Here is a 17,973-nt window from a genome sequence, read left to right on the forward strand (position 1 = left end):
GGAAAGTTGCGTCCGGCCTTCTTCGTACAGCTCCGACGACCGCCAATTTCGTACGTGGGCAAAAAAAAAAAAAAACGAGGCCTTTTTATTACGTGGTTTGAGCGGTTTGAAACGCGCGGCACCCTAAGCCGCATCGCCATTGGCTACCGAGTCGTTGTCAGCTGTGTTGGTGGCGGCCATCGGCATTTGGTCCGCCTGCTTTTCTGCGCGTCTACGCATATTTCCGCGGTGACAAGCCCGAAAAAGTGCAACGCGAGATCGCAGAAGTTTCGAACGAGGCACAAGTTCAAGGGAAGGTGGCGTAAAGCGCCCCGAACGTCTGTGACGAACGAGAACGCGCCTACGTGTGCTAGGCCTGACGGCGGCATCGACGAGTGCGCGAGCGACAGTGGCTGCGATGAAGGGATTGACGCTGCGCTTTCTTTCGTCAGAAGCTCGGCTTCTTCGAAAAAGACGCAAGACAGCGCGATGAGGTTTGTGCAACGACAGTTTCGTGCGACACCCTCTTGCTGACAGCACTTGTGGCAGGTGCGGCATGCCCTGCTTGCGGTATTCAAAAACTTGCCGTTCGGGAGCCGGCAGAAAAGGGCAAGGGACTTTCGTCGCTCCTCGAACTTCATTGTGAAAACAGCGAATGCTCAGCAACTGTTCTTTCGTGCTCCTATACGTCACTGCGTGTTACGGCGGACGGCAGCAGCCGAGTGAGCCAACGGCACAACAGTGGGAGCTCCCGAGATAGTTTTGCTGTAAATGTGAAGGCGGTGGTGGCTGCACGTGCTGTCGGCATTGGGCATGAGCAATTGTCGAGATTTTGCTCCATTATTGGACTCCCAAAGCCAATGCACCACCGAGGATTTTTTTCTATACCAAAGAAGGTGCACACCGCTGCCATGACAGCTGTGAGTGAAAACTTTCGCCTGCTACTTCTTTCGTCAACTCTCTGGATCGGCGCAACTGATGTGGCTGTTATGTTCGACGGCACTTCGCAGAAGAGGGGCCACAAAAGCCACAACGGGATTGGCACAGTTATCTCCTTAGATACTGGCCTCTGCTTAGACTTCGAGGTCATATCAAATTACTGCCTGAAATGCAGTAGGCACAAGGATATGGGCCCAGACGAGGAAGTGTGGCAGGCGATTCCATGGCCCAGTCTGTGAAAAAAATGCAGACTGTTCCTCCCATGCCATGGAAACGGAGGCTGCAATGCGCATTTGGCAGAGAACATTGACTTATGACACTCCACTGAATTTCATGACATTCTTGAGTGACGGTGACAGCAAAGCATATAGTGCAGTTGCAGAGTCAAAAGTCTATGGTGCTGTCAATATAGAAAAAGAAGACTGCACTAATCATGTGGCCAAGAGACTTGGCACCGGCTACGGAAGCTGCATGTGCCATTACCACGAGGGCAGAAAATGAAAGAGCCAGCCATTCAGAAGCTCCAAACATACTATCAGATTGCCATTAACAAGCAACAGGGGGAGTGTACGGGATATGTACACTACAGTATGGGCTTCGTACTTCCACTCATGCTCTACCGACAATGCTGGCAGCCACAAGTTTTGCCCTGCAGGAACAGAGTCGTGGTGCAAACATCAACGCGCTGAAGCACTTGGTGAACCTGCACCACGTCACACACCTCTCCTGACAAAAGCACAGGGATTGGCTGTTTTGCCCATTTATAAGCGGCTAACGGATGAGAAGCTCCTTGCTCGATGCATCAAAGGGAAAACCCAGAACGCATCGGAATCCCTGAACAGCAAAATTTGGCTACTTTGCCCCCAAGACTAAGTTTGTCTCCCGAACGGTTGTCGAGACTGCCGCAGCTATGGCAATCCTGTGGTTCAACAAGGGTCATGCTACTTTCGAGCACATCCTGGAAGAGCTCAACATACTGCCATCTAGAGATCTAGTTACTTTCAGTGATTCCCGCGATGCGAGGCGCATCAAGAGATTGTCCGAGCATCTGACAGCAGAAGCAAGGGCCCACCGTCGTCGTGGAGTGAAAAGGGCACGGCTAGAAGAAAGTGCTCGCAAGGACCGTGAGGGCACAACCTATGCTGCAGGAGAGTTCTAGTAACTTGCAGTGCTTTTCAAAGTTCTGTTGAACATTATGGCCAAAGATTATGCATTTCTAACAACTCTGTGATAAAAAAAAAAAACTTTCAAATGCGTTTTTCTGCTTTTGCAGTTTTGCGTGATCTGTGCTTCTTATACACGCTACTTCGTATCTTTAGAATTGACATATCTCTATGAAATTTTGCACATAGCATGATGAAGGCCCATAGAGTGCAAGTATCCATTCAGATTGTCAGTGCTGCTTGATTATGTTTTTAAAAAAATACGTAACATTAAAAGCCCTTTGCAACTAGAGCCATAGTAAATTTTTCTGTATTATTATTGTATTTTACCTTTTTACACACAAAATTAATATAGTTTTTTGCACTCTACAGTTCCAAAGGATCATAGTCAGCTATATCTGCATGCTTTATCTCAAATTTTTATAGGTCAGAATTGTTGCATAACAATGGCCATATTTTGCAGTATCTGACCTGCAGAAAGAAAACCGAGCAATCTACATGAAAATAAATGACATATTTGAAAAGAGGAGAAAAAACTCTATTAGCATGCCAATTTGTGTTAAATTCAGACTCTTATTAAAGAAAATCGTTTTTCGGGTAGCATTTCCCCTTAACACCAAGAAATGTACCTTTGCTAGCAAGACAATCAAAGTTCTCGGCCACCTTGTCAGCAAAGAAGGAATTCGAGGACAGCGGCAAGCTTCTCGGGGTCGGGCCGATTTTCCTCGTCCACTACGTCAAAAGGACCTGTGCAGCTTTCTTGGGTTATCTTACTTCCGGCGCTTCATACGTGGTTTTGCGGAACTTGCGTCTCCGCTTCATCAACTCCTCGCAAAGAACGTCTCCTTCATTTGGTCCGAAGACTGCGAAAGCGCTTTCACGGCATTGAAGCAAGCCCTCACGTCGGATCCGGTACTGTGCCACTTCTATTACACCGCACCCACCATCCTTCACACCGACGCAAGTAGTCATGGTCTCGGTGAGGTACTCTTGCAGCATGACAAAAACTCACGCGAACACGTCGTTGCTTACGCAAGTCGTGCTCTTACCGCTCCAGAAAAGAACTACACTATCACCGAGCAGGAGTGCCTTACTGTTGTTTGGGCAGTGCAAAGATTCCGACCATATCTTCACGGCTGGCATTTTACCGCCGTGACCGACCATAATGCCCTATGCTGGTTTTCATCGCTGAAAAACTTATAGGGTCGCCTTGGTCGCTTCGCTTGCAGGAGTATGATTTCGATGTTGCCTACAGATCTGGGAAGAAGCATCAAGATGCTGATGCTCTATCGCGCTGTCTTTTGCCCAGCGGAAGCAATTCACCATCGATACTCCAAAACGACAGCACCTCTCCAATCGCAGCGCTAAGTTCATCACCTGCCACCCTATCTGTCCTTGTTTCACAACAACGTGTCGACCCATACTGCCACACCATTGTTGACCGCTTGCCCGGCTCTACTACTCTTCCAAACGCCAGACTCCGTCGACAACTTGAACAATTTAAGCTCGTCGGTGATGCTTTATGTCGCTACATTTACCACATCGATGGCAACAAGGGGGTACCCGTCATCCCACGTTCTCTGCAACGTGAAGTTCTGGAAGCTGTCATGATGATCCAACCGCTGCTCATCTAGGCTTCCACAAGACTTACGACAAAATTCGAAGTCGTTGTTTTTGGCCTGGCCTCTCTTGCGCCGTCGCTAAGTACGTCGCCTCCTGTGTCCATTGCCAACGGCGAAAACGACCGACAACTGCTCCGGCTGGCTTAATGCAACCTCTTCCTTGTCCCGCCTCACCTTTTCTAGTCGTTGGAATCGACTTGTATGGCCCTCTTCCTATATCATCCAATGGGAATTGCTGGATTGTCACGGCAGTCGACCACCTTACCCGCTACGCAGAAACAGCTTCTATACCATCTGGAACTGCCACTGAGATCGCCGATTTCTTTCTTCGCCACATCTTTTTGCATCATGGAGCTCCACGCATTCTCCTCAGTGATCGTGGCAAAGTCTTCCCATCTTCCATTGTCGAGCAAGTTTTGCGTGCCTCGAACACTGTTCACAAGACCACTTATAGCTACCACCCGCAGACCAACGGATTGACTGAACGGTTTCATCGGACCCTATCGGACATGATCGCCATGTACATTCACCCCAACCACACGAACTGGGATGCAATTCTACCCTTCGTGACATTCGCCTATAATACGGCTGCTCAACGCACTACCGGCTTTTCTCCATTTTTTCTCGTCCATGGTCACTCGCCAAGTTTCGCTCTGGATGTCTCTTTCCTTTCGGCCCCTGCCCCCTCCACGGCTCCTTTCTCTGAAGAATTCCTATCTCGTCTCGCACACTGCCGTCACCAGGCCCGTGTTAACACCGGCCTCTCTTAAGACACTCGAAAATCTCGCTACGACTCGTCTCGCCGTGTTGCGAGTTTTTCCCCTGGTGACGAAGTTCTTCTATGGACTCCACTACGCGTCCCCGGCCTATGCGACAAATTCATCAGGCGCTTCATTGGGCCATACACGGTGGTCGAACAGACATCTCCTGTAAATTACCGCGTTTCTCCTCTTAGCGCCAGTCCTGATCATCGTTGCCGAGGAACAGAGATAGTGCACGTATCTCGTTTAAAGCCTTATGCGCGATGCATTTCATAATACTGTCAAGCGACCAGGCAGCCGCTTTCACTGCGCGGGGGAATTAGTGTGAGCGCAACAAGCGAATGACTTTATTCTCTTTGTAATCATCATCACCTGCACATAATCTAAAAATATCATCACCAGCGTGATTTAGCTCGAGCCTGGCCGAATTATACCGGTTCCTCACAATATTACCAAGTATTACGAAATTGGAATGTGACGATTGTTCAGCTGTGAAGGGACTAACTTTCAGTTAGAAACAGGCCGTATTTCAGCTGGTTCAAGCTGCAATAAAGCCTGCAGCTGACAATATGCAGCTCGAATTAGGCTTATTGCCTGCTTTGTTGCTTGGAAATGTGCTGCATGTCGGCGAGTTACAAGTTGGCTGACAGCCTGCAAAACTGCGCTGGAACCACCAGCTGTTGGTTCCATCAGCTACTGGTTCTATCAGCTGCTGGTTTCAACACCTGCTGGAACCACCAGCTACTGGTTCCATCAGCTGCTGGTTCTATCAGCTGCTGGTTTCAACACCCGCTGCCATCACCAGCTACTGGTTTCATCCCCTGCTGGTTCCATTACCTCCTGGGAATGTGCTAATAGACCAGCACTGCTGGCAGCAATAGCCAATCAGCAGGAAAGTTTCACCTGGGTCCTGATGGTATGTGAAACTCTGCAGGTGGTAATTGTCCAGAAGCTTCAACCAACCATTACAGCAGAAATATTTGCATCACCGTACGAGACGCTTGCTGCGATTTCTAACCAAAATACAGCTGCTTGCACTAGTTCTGAAAAAGCTTGACAAGTTTTTAGAGCACGAAATTGGATGACATCAGAGCAAAAGCTCATTTATTTAAATTCAAAACGTGCTTCAGTGTTCCTCAAAAGCGAGCAGCCATTCTGATTACTTGCAGTGGAAAACATTTCAGCCGGTCATCGCTAGGAACATGGTTGACCAGAACGAATGTTATACAAAAGATGTCCTCTCACCATGAGGTGGTCCCTGGCTGCGACGCTGGCCAGGAATGGCTGCCTCGGGATCCTCGGCGGGCTTGGCTTGCTCGGGGGGGCTCTCGAGGCGCCTCCTCTTGCCCCTGCTGTTCTCCCCACCGCTCGAGCAGCTAAGGCCCACCGCTGGAGCCTTGGCGGCTCGAGCGTTCACCGAGGCTATGCTGTGGGAAATGAATGTGCACATTTTTCTTTTTCTGCTTAACTCCGCTTGAGCAAGTGAAAGTGCAATGGCAGAATTTTGCTCTTTATAAACAGGCTCTCTCTCTTGCACTGGGTTTACTTAGCGATAATAGATACCAAGTTTAAGGTCCGGCCCAGGCAAATGACCAGCTTTAGAAAAGTACAGACGTAACATTTTCTGGAAGGAGCAAGTTTAGCACAATTATGCTAGCATGGCTACCATGGTAGATAAGTTCCTACCACACAGACTAAAACAGCATCAACATAAAAATGCCGAATGTTTTTAGATTTGAAAACAAGGATTGCGTCAGCTGCCCACTGCTGATGCAGAGTGCAAATGACTTCATTGCGGTGGCAGTCCTCTTGTGAGAACCGATCTACTTAAATGGGAGGCTACCCGGGATACCCAACTTCTACGAGCTAAGCTCCCTAAGGCGTGGATCGGTCCATTCCTTGTATGTACCTTACCGCCTATAGTTTCACCTTTGCAAACTGCCCACTACTTCGTACTTGCAAAGATCCCACAACACCCCATCACCAATCGACCACTTCATCAACCATGAAGCCGTTATAATGAAGGCGGAACAAAAGCGACATATAGCTACCACTTACAAATATTAAAATTATTTGTATAAACATATACAGTGTTTATCACGTCTTTTATGATGTAGTGGGCGATATTGGCGGATGGTTCATGGTTTAGCGAAGAAACCCTCCAGTACTTCACCCCACTCATCATTCACTCCTTGGATATGCGGCGATTTTTTTATTTGCTAAGATATCTTTATAAAGCTTTTGGAGTATGTTCATACAATAACTGTTGTGTAGTGTGACTGTGGCCGCTAGGTTTGGCGGCAACAGGAAAGACAGCTACGAACATGTGATGTGTGGCCGCTCCACCTGGCGGCGTTGAAGTGGTTCCGAGTTGTTTTTGATACGCATGTGGTCAGTTGGTGTTTGCCGGCGGAGTGTGGCCTGGCGTAAATAAACGTTCGTATTCCTCAACCCACAACATGTAACACTGGCGACGAGGATGGGATTGGTCGGCATGATGTCCAGCGCGGCAATGGAGGACGGGCGGAACCCCGGACAACGGGAGGCCTCCAGCAATGGCTCCCTCGAGCAATTCAACTTGTCACAGCCGGACGAGTGGGAAGACTATGCTCAGCGGTTCGAATTCTTCCTGGAGGCGCAGGGCACTGCGGACGCTGGAAAGAAAAGGTCGACGTTTCTCAGCCGTTGCGGGGCCGCGACGTTCCAGTTGGCCAAGGCCCTCGTCGCGCCGGACCAGCTGAAAGATACGCCGTACGAGGACATCATCGCTGCACTTCGAAATCATCTTTCGCCGAAACCACCGGAATTGGCGCGGCGATACGAGTTCCATCGCAGAGAGCAAGCAACCGGTGAGTCTGTCGCTGCATACCTCGCGGCTCTGCGAATGACTGCACAGCACTGCAACTTCGTTGACCTTGATAAGGCACTCCGAGACCATTTCGTTTTTGGCCTTGCCGAGGTTGCGGAAAAACAGGGCACATAGCCAAGGTCTGCCGGTCTCAACGAAAGCGGGACCGCCGTGAAAATTTTGAGACAAACGGCAGGACGGACAATTCGCGGACCACTCCGCGTGCGAGTACCTCGTACTGCGACAACCTCACGGAGACAGCCATCCACGATGTGCCCCAGCCCGGGACAAAGAAGATTCACGTTGCTGTCGAAATCGAAGGTGTGGAATGCGAGATGGAGGTGGACTCGGGATCCACGTTTTCGCTCATCTCCGAGGCTACGGCCAGGCAAATCTTCCCGAATGGGTGCATCCCTAAGTTGAAGCAACTCGGCGTCGTTATGAAGGACTATCAGGGAAACTGCATAGCAGTGCAAGGGATGGCCACAGTTACAGTAAAATTCAGGGGTTTTGCTGGCCCACTGAAACTTGTCATTGTCAAAGGGCAGCGTCAAAGCCTCCTTGGACTAGACTGGTTTCCAGCATTAGGAATTAAGGTCAGCGGAGTGCATCGCATGGACGAACTGGCCACGGCATTTGACAAGCTGTTTGAGGAGTTTGCTGTTGTCTTTGACGGGGGACTAGGGACCACCTGTGAAGTTGGCCTTGAACCCGGAGGTGGTGCCAGTCCGCCTAAAGGCAAGGAGGGTGCCCTTTGCACTGCGCCAAAAGATCGATGCCGAGCTGGACAAGCTGCTACAGCAGGGTGTTCTGGAGCCAGTGGACTGCGCGGAGTGGGAAACCCCTATTGTCACACCATTGAAGGGAAATGGAGACATCCGCATCTGTGCAGACTACAAGTGTACCATTAACAAGGCCCTCCAGCAGCATGCATATCCGGTGCCGGTGGTCAGCCACGTATTGGCTTCTCTCTCAGGCGGAACCATTTCTGCAAAGCTCGACTTGGCCCAGGCTTCCCAGCAGCTGCCTGTCACCAATGAGTCTGCAGCAGCAAACACATCGTGGGGCGTTCAGGGTACGCCGATTGCAGTTTGGTGTCAGTGTCGCACCCGGCATCTTCCAAAATCTAATGGAAACCCTCCTACGTGGAATACCAGGTGTAATCCCATATTTTGATGATGTGCTAATTGCAGGGGCGTCAGGTCAAGAATTGCTCTCTCGCCTTCGCGAGGTCCTTCGCCGTTTCCAGGATGCTGGGCTGAAGGTAAAAAGAGAGAAGTGCCAGCTGGGTGTCGCCCAAGTCGAGTTCTTGGGGTTTCGAATAGACGCCGAGGGCATCCATCCGACCCCAGAAAAAACACAGGCCATTCTTGGTGCACCTCGCCCGTCAAACAAGACCGAACTCCAGGCATTCCTGGGACTGGTGAACTTCTATCATGCGTTCTTGCCACACAAGGCCACTGTTGCGGAACCACTACACCGACTTTTGGACAAGAAGGCCACCTTTGTGTGGGGCCAAACACAACAAAAAGCGTTTGAAAGCGTGAAAGAACTCTTGGCATCCAATCAAGTCTTGACGCATTATGATGAGAAGCAACCTCTCATCCTTGCCTGTGATGCGTCCCCATACGGAATAGGAGCTGTGTTGAGCCACCGATTGCCCGGCGGCACAGAAGCACCGGTCGCCTTTTATTCAAGGACCCTGTCGAGTGCAGAGCGAAACTATGCACAGATCGATAAGGAGGCACTTGCCGTGGTTGCAGGCGTGAAAAAGTTTCACGACTACCTGTTTGGCCGGCCTTTTCAGATCCAGACGGACCACAAGCCACTGCTCGGGTTGTTCACGTCTGACCGCCAGACACCACAAATGGTGTCTCCGCGGATGCTGCGCTGGTCTATCTTCCTGAATGGATACCAACATACGCTGCTCCACCGGGCTGGGAGGCACTTGGGCCATGCGGACGGCCTCAGCAGACTGCCCTTACAGCACCAGGGCCACGATGACCCCTCTCCCGCAGAGGTTGTCATGCTCCTGGATGCGCTGCCAGAACCACCCCTCCATGCAGCGGACATTGCCACCCACTCTGCCAAAGATCGCACCCTTTCACGTGTTCTTAACTGGGTCTGGAAGGGGTGGCCAAGGGGCAGCATGGGCCCAGAGTTTTCTGCCTTCACATCAAGGCAGCACGAAGTGACTGCCCACAAGGGTTGCCTGCTCTGGAGTGACCGTGTGGTGATTCCACAAAAGCTGCGGTTCCGGATGCTGGAAGCACTGCATTCTGGGCACCCTGGTATTACCCGGATGAAGGCACTTGCCCGCAGCTATGTGTGGTGGCCAGGCATGGATGCTGCCATCGAAGAATGGGTCCGATGCTGCTCCTCTAGTCAGGAGACGCGGCCAGAGATGCCTCGAGCACCCGTCCACCCTTGGGAGGCGTCTCGGAACCCATGGTCCCGCCTCCATATGGATTTTGCCGGTCCCTTTCAAGGGCAGACCTTCTTAATCGTCGTGGATTCGTATTCAAAGTGGCTGGAGGTCATCCCAAGATCCTCTATGACGTCACAGACAGTAATCAGTGCATTACGGAAACTGTTTGCCACGCATGGTCTCCCAGACACCATTGTCTCAGACAACGGAGCTCAGTTTAAGTCCACAGAGTTTCGAGAGTTCCTGGACAGCAATCTGATCCGCCAGGTAACTTCGGCACCATTCCACCCATCTACGAATGGCCAGGCAGAAAGGATGGTACGAACTACCAAGGAAGGCCTATCTCGCATCATCCAGGGGAAGTGAGCACGGCGCCTGGCAGATTTCACACTGCAGCAGCACGTAACCCCACACACGACTACGGGGCGATCCCCGGCCGAGCTCCTGATGGGCCGCAAGTTGTCAACGATGTTGGACCGCCTGCACCCTGATCGGGCCCCAGAGAAGTCCACACGGTTGGCAGATTCCCCGTCCAAACCACGCACGTTTCAGCCTGAAGACCCTGTCTTCGCACGTAACTATGCTCAGGGGCCTCTGTGGATTCCAGCAGTGATCTCCCGTGCAACCGGACCAATATCTTATGAGGTCACGGCCTCTGATGGTCGAGTACTGCGCAGGCATGTGGACCAACTCCGTCGCCGGGCGGTCGGGCCTACCCAAACGGCGGGTGCAGAACTGGAAAGACCGCAGCCTGAAAGACGACCGATGTCAACGTCTACCCCTGAAGGCTCGAGTTCTGTCCCGGTGGCCCCTGAGGGCTCGAGTTCGGCCCCTGTGGAGCCAGACGCACCGGGGGAGCAGCCGACTCCTGTGGTTAGCAGTGTGCCCCCACAAGAGGGCGGAACCGTTCCACTGACTGTCCCGTTTTGGGAGCCGTTGCGAGCGGACGCGCTGCACATGCGCTCCTGCCTCAACTTTCACCAGAGCCCTATATTTCGACCGGATCTTCTCGATTTCTCCCGCTTTGCATTCGGGATGGTCAGCCGCCCACTTTGATCTCACCTGACTGTCGCTAGCCCGCCGGGATCAGTACCACGATCCGTGCTGTTTTCTTGTGTGCCCGTCGGAGCTAGGCCTACGCCAGGCCTCGCCTCCGTGTGGTCACCGCTCGCCTAGCCATGGAATACCGCGTAGATGGCACTGATATCGACGCAACCGAACTCGGAAATGGGGAATGGGAGACCGTCCTACGTCTCCGAAACAAATACCGCCCTGCGACGGCTGACAACTGTCTCCAACGCCCAGCAAGCTTGATCGGCCAATTGGAAATAAGTGGCAGCGACGGCCGCCGAACCGTTGGAGAATCGCAAGATGGGACGCCGACACCTTCAAGGCCGTCTCCTCCACCAGCTCCTCCTCGCCATTTACGACGCGCGCCTCTCCCGCAACTCCCGAGGGGAGACTTCAAGGTCGTTGTCCGACCCCGCGGCGGTTTGGACGTAACCAAGCAGACCCCTCGCACGCTTCTAACAGCGATCTCCTCTACGACAGCAGTTTCCCTGCAGGAAGCCCTCACCAAAGACCAGTTGCGGCTACATCCGACCAACAATACCTTCACACTCAGCACCCCTGTGGAGGCTCGGGCGCGGGCTTATGCCGAGCTCACTTCCATCTCTCTCGGCGCTAGCCGCACAGATGTCACCGCCTACCTCGCTCCTCCCGACGATGCCGTGCGGTGCATTATTCACATGGCCTACAATGATGAGCCACACAGAGAAATTTTGGAGGGACTTGTCCCCTACAGCGCGGACCTCCCAATAATTGATGCTCGACCATTTGGGAAAAAGCGATCCCTCCTCATCACCCTGGCCACCGGCCCTCTGCCCAAAGCTATCCGCTTTTGGGCGGGCATCCACACATGTTTCCCCCATCGACCGAAAGTGGAAGCGTGCTACAACTGCCGCCGCATCGGGCACCGCCAAGACGTTTGTCCGGCCCCAGCAAGCGGAAGATGTCATAATTGCGGCGATCAGCATGTTCCAACAGAGCCTCCAACCTGCCCACCGAAATGCATCGTCTGCTGGGACGGGCACCACACCGGGAACGTTGAATGCAAGTACCGCTACGCCCGCCGGCCGCCACACACGACCCAACTAGCGGCCGGACACCAGTCCAGATCCCAGGAGAAGAAACAACCAGCCCCTCAGAAGCCATCGCGCAATGCATCGCGCTCCGCCTCCCGTGACCGGAGCCTCAAACCCAAGCAGGACCTCACCTGGGCCGATCGAGCACAAAAATCGCCGCCAGCCCCCGTCCAGCAGACTCCGAACCACAACAACGATGGTGAGATCCGGGCCCTGCGGGAGGAGGTAAGCCGCCTTAAAGCTATAACACAGCGCTCACTAACCCCTCCCACCCCTTCTCTCATACCTTCACCACCCACTACTCAAACGCATGCTAACATCCCTCCCCATCCTCCACCCTCCAAAAAACAACGCACTGATCCCCCAACCCCCACCTCCGGATCGATCGATATCAACGCGAAGCTGAAAAATCTGTCCGACCAATTCGACATGAAGCTCCAGGAACTTGAAAGTCGCATCGAAAGTAAATTCAACGCCCTTATCAGTGACATAACTACGAAATTAGAGGCACGGATAGAACAATGCATGGAAACTATTCTCCAGAGGATGGTTTGCCTTCTAGAGACACGCCTCACACAGCTCCCTCCGCTTTCCACCCCCTTTCCCCTCACAGAACAACGTGCCGCCACAGATCCCCACACCTCTATTAACGAGAGTCTAACACCGCTCATACATCCCCCTACGCTCCATTATGGCAGTGCGGGCCAATAATAATTCCATTCATATCATAACATGGAACTGCCGTGGCTTTCGGGGCAAGCGCGCGCCCCTGGAGCTTCTGCTTCCTACTCTCTCCCCAACGCCCCAAGTCCTTCTCCAAGATACTGCCACACAGGCCACACTTCCTAGTTACAGCTCCACACACTGACACCACAAACGCACCCAGAGCGTCTACCCTTGTGCACCGTGCTCTCACATACAAGACACATTACATCACATCAGACACACCCTGTGTAATAACAGAAATTATCCACCACACACATACCATCCCCTCCATATTTATTGCCAACATTTACCACCCCCCATCCCAACCGATGGCCTCGCTGGATTCCCTCTTCCGGGAGCTGCATCGACTGGCGGGGAAACATCCCTTGCTAATCGGCGGGGATCTCAACAGTCAACATACTGACTGGGGATACTAAACAACTACACATAGAGGTCGCAGGCTTTGGCTGCTCATGCAGAACCTCCAACTCTCCGTCCACAACAACTTTCAGACACCTACACGCATAGGCAACAGTGTCAGTATGGACACTAGTCCGGATCTGGTGCTTAGTCGCTCCCTCCGTACTGTCACATGGACGAGAACACAGCACACAGTGGGCAGTGATCACTACATTATACAAGTCACTGTCCCGTTCAAACCACCCCGGCACACATACATGACACACAAACTCATTAAGTGGGACGCTCTTCGTGCTGCGCGTACCACCCGCGCAGACAATCCCATAACCGACATCAACGACTGGGTGGAATCTCTTCAGACTGACATTCAACATCACACGCAACTAATTGAAACCACCACAGACACTCCAACACTAGACAACCGACTCGCTCACCTATGGGATGCCTACCACAGCCTTCTAGAGCGGTGGAAACGGGGTAAACATAACAGGACGCTAAAGAAACGCTTAGCCACTCTACAATCCCAAATCCAAATACATTCGGAGGAGCTGTGCCGCTCCAATTGGGGGCAGGTATGCGACAACATTGCTGGCAGACTGACCACCAAAAGGGCGTGGCATCTCCTCCGACACCTCCTCGACCCATCGCACACGAACACCACTACCCAGCACCACGTCACCCGGCTTATACACGCACACATGGACAACCCCAATGATCTTTTGGATACACTCCACGACACCTACACATCGCCCGGCATACCAACTTCTCTTCCCTCATACACAGGACAACCGAATGCCGAACTCGACACAGATATAACCGAGGCGTAGGTCAGAGCCGCGCTGTTGACTCTCCGCACTAAATCCGCACACGGAGCCGACTTGATTACCAACACAACACTCCGCAACCTGGATGACAAATCGATCACTCGCATCACGGAGTACTTCAACCAGTGTTGGAAGGAAGGAACGCTTCCCCAGTCCTGGCGTCACGCGAAAGTAATGTTCATACCGAAGCCCAACAAACCACTTACACTCCAAAACCTTCGCCCAATCTCATTAACTTCGTGTTTGGGCAAGCTTTTCGAACATGTTGTACTGGCGAGGCTATCACAGCATATGACAGACCGTGACTTATACCCTCACAGCATGGTTGGCTTTCGCCCCCATTTGTCCACTCATGATGCCATGCTACAAATCACTCACGACATCTTCGACCCGCTCATTCCGGGCCACACGAAGGCAGTGCTGGCTCTGGACTTATCCAAAGCCTTTGATCGCGTTGAGCATCATGCGATCCTGACAGCACTTTCTCCACTGAACGTGGGTACACGTACGTAGACTTACATTCAGGCCTTTCTCGCAGCACGCACGGCCGAACTTCAGTTCGGCCCGCTCACCCACCCAACATACACACTAAAGAGTGTCGGCACCCCTCAAGGGTCCGACACTCTCACCTTTCTTGTTTAATATCACCCTCATCCCCCTAGCTCGACAATTGGCAACTGTTCCTTATCTGAAACATACCCTATACGCAGACGACATCACGCTCTGGTCTACCCATGGCAGTGACGGTGACATACAGGACACCATCCAAAAAGCCGCCAACCTAACGCAAAATTATGCAGTTAGCGTAGGACTAACCTCTTCTCCAGAGAAGTCCGGACTGCTCTGCATCCGCCCCAAAAGCCGCAACTCCCCCTCCCCACCCATCGTCATCGAACTGGATGGCAGATCGGTACCAGAGGTCGACACCCTCCGGATACTGGGCATGCATATCCAGAGTGATGGGAAGAACACAAACACAATCCGGAGACTCAAGCAGGTTGCAGGGGCGATCTCGCACCTCATCCGCCGGGTCTCAGGCCGTTACCGAGGCATGAAGGAGGGCGACCTATGTCGCCTTATTCATGCCTTTGTACTCAGCCGTGTGCTCTACTGCACCCCCTACCTCCAACTCTCTCGCCGCGACACTGAAACATTGGACGCCCTCATCCGTCGGGCATACAAAGTAGCCCTCCACCTTCCCATAAGTACACCTACCGATCGACTTCTCAAGTTAGGCCTTCACAACACTATCGGGGAACTTATAGACGCGCACCGCCAAGCACAATACCTTCGTCTCACACAAACCGACACTGGTCGGCATATTCTACATTCTCTTGGAATCCAGATACCCGCCAATGATCCCACATTACTCCCCATACCAAGACCCCTGCACCGCGAACTCCTCATTACACCACTTCCCCGTAACATGCACCCCGACCACCACAATAAACGTCGCAGAGCTCGCGCTAAAACTCTACACCTATGTTACGGCGCCGAACCAGACGCCGTATGGGTAGACGCAGCCTGCGTGGGTGATGAAGCGGTCGCTGCCGTGGTGGATCACAATCTCTCTCCCATAGGTACACACACACTCCCTCCAGACACGTCCCCCGAAGCTGCAGAGGAAGCTGCCATTGCCTTAGCAATCGTAAACACAGAAGCACGGTACGTCTTATCAGATTCCAAAACCGCAATCTTAAATTTTGCACGAGGCCGAGTTCACGTCCCTGCTTTTTGCATACTGGATTCGCCCGCTGCAACCCCACCCCGTGAAGTGGAGTTGATTTGGGTGCCCGTGCACTGCGGGAATCCTGGAAACGAGGCCGCCAACCTCTTAGCCCGAGGTTCTTTAAACCGGGCTCCCGCGGCCTCCGATCTGGGATTCACGAAGGACCGCGCGCACACTTTCAGCGAGCTGACTCAGGTCTATAGGGCAGCACGTCAGCTATATCCTCCACCGCACAAGTCCCTGAGCAACCGACAGGCAACCCTCTGGCGCCAGCTACAAACTCACACTCTTCCCTCTCCTCTCATTCTATCGCACTATCACCCCCTTTTCCTCACCTCAGCCTGTACCCTTTGCCCTGAACCTCATGCTTCTGCTATACACATCCTTTCTCACTGCCCGGCGGATCCTCCCCCGCGGGCCCTAGAGCACCTAAACACTTGGGAGGATTGGGAGAACCTACTGCGCTCGGAGGACCCGGTTGAGCAGACCATGGCGGCCGACCGGGCTGCCAGCGTCATGGACCACCACCAAATGAACGCTTGAGCGCAAAGGGGTCGTGCGGGGGCCCGGGAGCCTGCGTGCTCCAAACTCCTCTGTTGAATAAAGTTTTTCTCCTCCTCCTTCAGTGGAGGCAAATGACGAGCCTTTAGTGCCACCACTGTGCTTTCGTCGCTCGCAGCGTGCTCGGGGAACCCCGCACCATCCAAGAGACTACGTACTGGCCCTGGCTGACTGCTGAGTTCAAACTTGGAGGGGAGGGGTGTTGTGTAGTGTGACTGTGGCCGCTAGGTTTGGCGGCAACAGGAAAGACAGCTACGAACATGTGATGTGTGGCCGCTCCACCTGGCGGCGTTGAAGTGGTTCTGAGTTGTTTTTGATACGCATGTGGTCAGTTGGTGTTTGCCGGCGGAGTGTGGCCTGGCGTAAATAAACGTTCGTGTTCCTCAACCCACAACATGTAACAATAACACTAAAGAAAGTGCACATTTTCATAAAATTCTGTTCAACGGTTGTAGAGTTACTGAAGTCTAGCCCAATGGCTCACAAGTGTGCCTGATAAAGAGCCGGCACAAATCCCTTAATGTAACAGCTTGCAAACTGGGCTAGATTCACAATGATGGGGCTACTTTCACAAAACTGGGCAAGTTTCGTGCTTTTTTACAAAAAAACGTGACTGCAGATGCACTGCCATGGTCATATATAAGAACACAGCAATGTGCAACTTTAATATTGCTAACATCACACTGTGGTTGCAAACTCTAGACTCTAAAACACTGACACAAGCAGCGAAATCGGTAAAGTCTATGTTGCACAAAAAATTAGGACTGTGGCTCGCCGTATACCTGAGCTCTGATTGCAAAAAAAAAAAAAAAAAGACTGAAAAGCTTTTTATCAGTGTTCCTCGGCAAGTAAGCTAACACTGAAGAGACTCCTTGCAGCAGGAATTCTGTCGAGGAGAGCATGCCACTCATCATTGCTGATGACTAATGCGCATGTCTCGAACCCAACAACACCTCGCCCCCACTATACATGAAAAAAGCTTTTATGTAGACAGGGCCACACACAACCTCGTGCCCACGAGTTGCCATTGATGGATTCATTAAGAGCGTGCTGTGGTGCTTTCCTAATTTGTATCTGCCAGCCCTATGATCACCTTTACATTCAATCAGTGGGAATCCCAAAATGTGCTCACGGTGAGAAATACTGTCTTGGCACTGACTGGGCAGGTGGAGCTGCCTGTAGGGTGAACAGGTTCACGACACTACCCTGAATAGCAAGCCATCTGGAAGAGCCTGGCCTTCCAGATGAGGCGCTCGCGCCAGGCGAGGCATTCCTGTGCATGCATGATGGGCTGCAGAAGGCCAATTGGGTGACAGCACGGTCAAAGCAACCTTTCTAAATAAAAACACTGCAAACTATGAGAGCACTAAGTGCACTGTTTTTTATGCTGCACAAACCAACACATACCGTACCATTTCCAATTATTAACAATACGGAATGGCGATAAAGTGGTCAAAAAGTCAGCACAGGCTCTAAGTTGCTATAAGTGGCTGGCCAGTACAGAAAGGGCTCATTTCTTTTTGGAACTACATTCCTTCCATGCCAATAGCAGAAATGCCATAATGCAAGCCATCACACAGGATGAACATGCCTCTCAAGAACTCACGGTCAGGACAAGCTGGCAGGCAGCCTTACGATCCTTCTTCCAGAACGAACTCCCACCAAATGTACTGGTTTAGATCACTACTTATGGATACCATAATCTGGCTACGTTAGTAGGGCAACTGCCAGCCCCATGTTGAGGCTTCGGTACCTTTATGTTCACATACTTCCCAGGGTTGGCCTGTAACTTATCGGCCCACAGTGGACCACGCCGAATGCCATCAGGAATGAAGGGCCTACCTGGAATC

General features: G+C 52.2%; 1 protein-coding gene across 1 annotated transcript in view; it reads right to left on the minus strand.

The window, feature by feature from the left end:
- The window catches only part of LOC142791309 (uncharacterized), a 129,130-nt gene that overhangs the window by 41,401 nt on the left and 69,756 nt on the right, over positions 1–17,973 (minus strand). The window contains exon 8 of the mRNA XM_075885473.1: positions 5,710–5,891. Within this exon, the coding sequence (XP_075741588.1) occupies positions 5,710–5,891 (182 nt within the window). The remainder of the gene's footprint in view (positions 1–5,709; positions 5,892–17,973) is intronic.

This window comes from Rhipicephalus microplus, unplaced genomic scaffold (assembly GCF_043290135.1).
Source record: "Rhipicephalus microplus isolate Deutch F79 unplaced genomic scaffold, USDA_Rmic scaffold_160, whole genome shotgun sequence".
In the NCBI taxonomy this organism is placed as follows: Eukaryota; Metazoa; Arthropoda; class Arachnida; order Ixodida; family Ixodidae; genus Rhipicephalus; species Rhipicephalus microplus.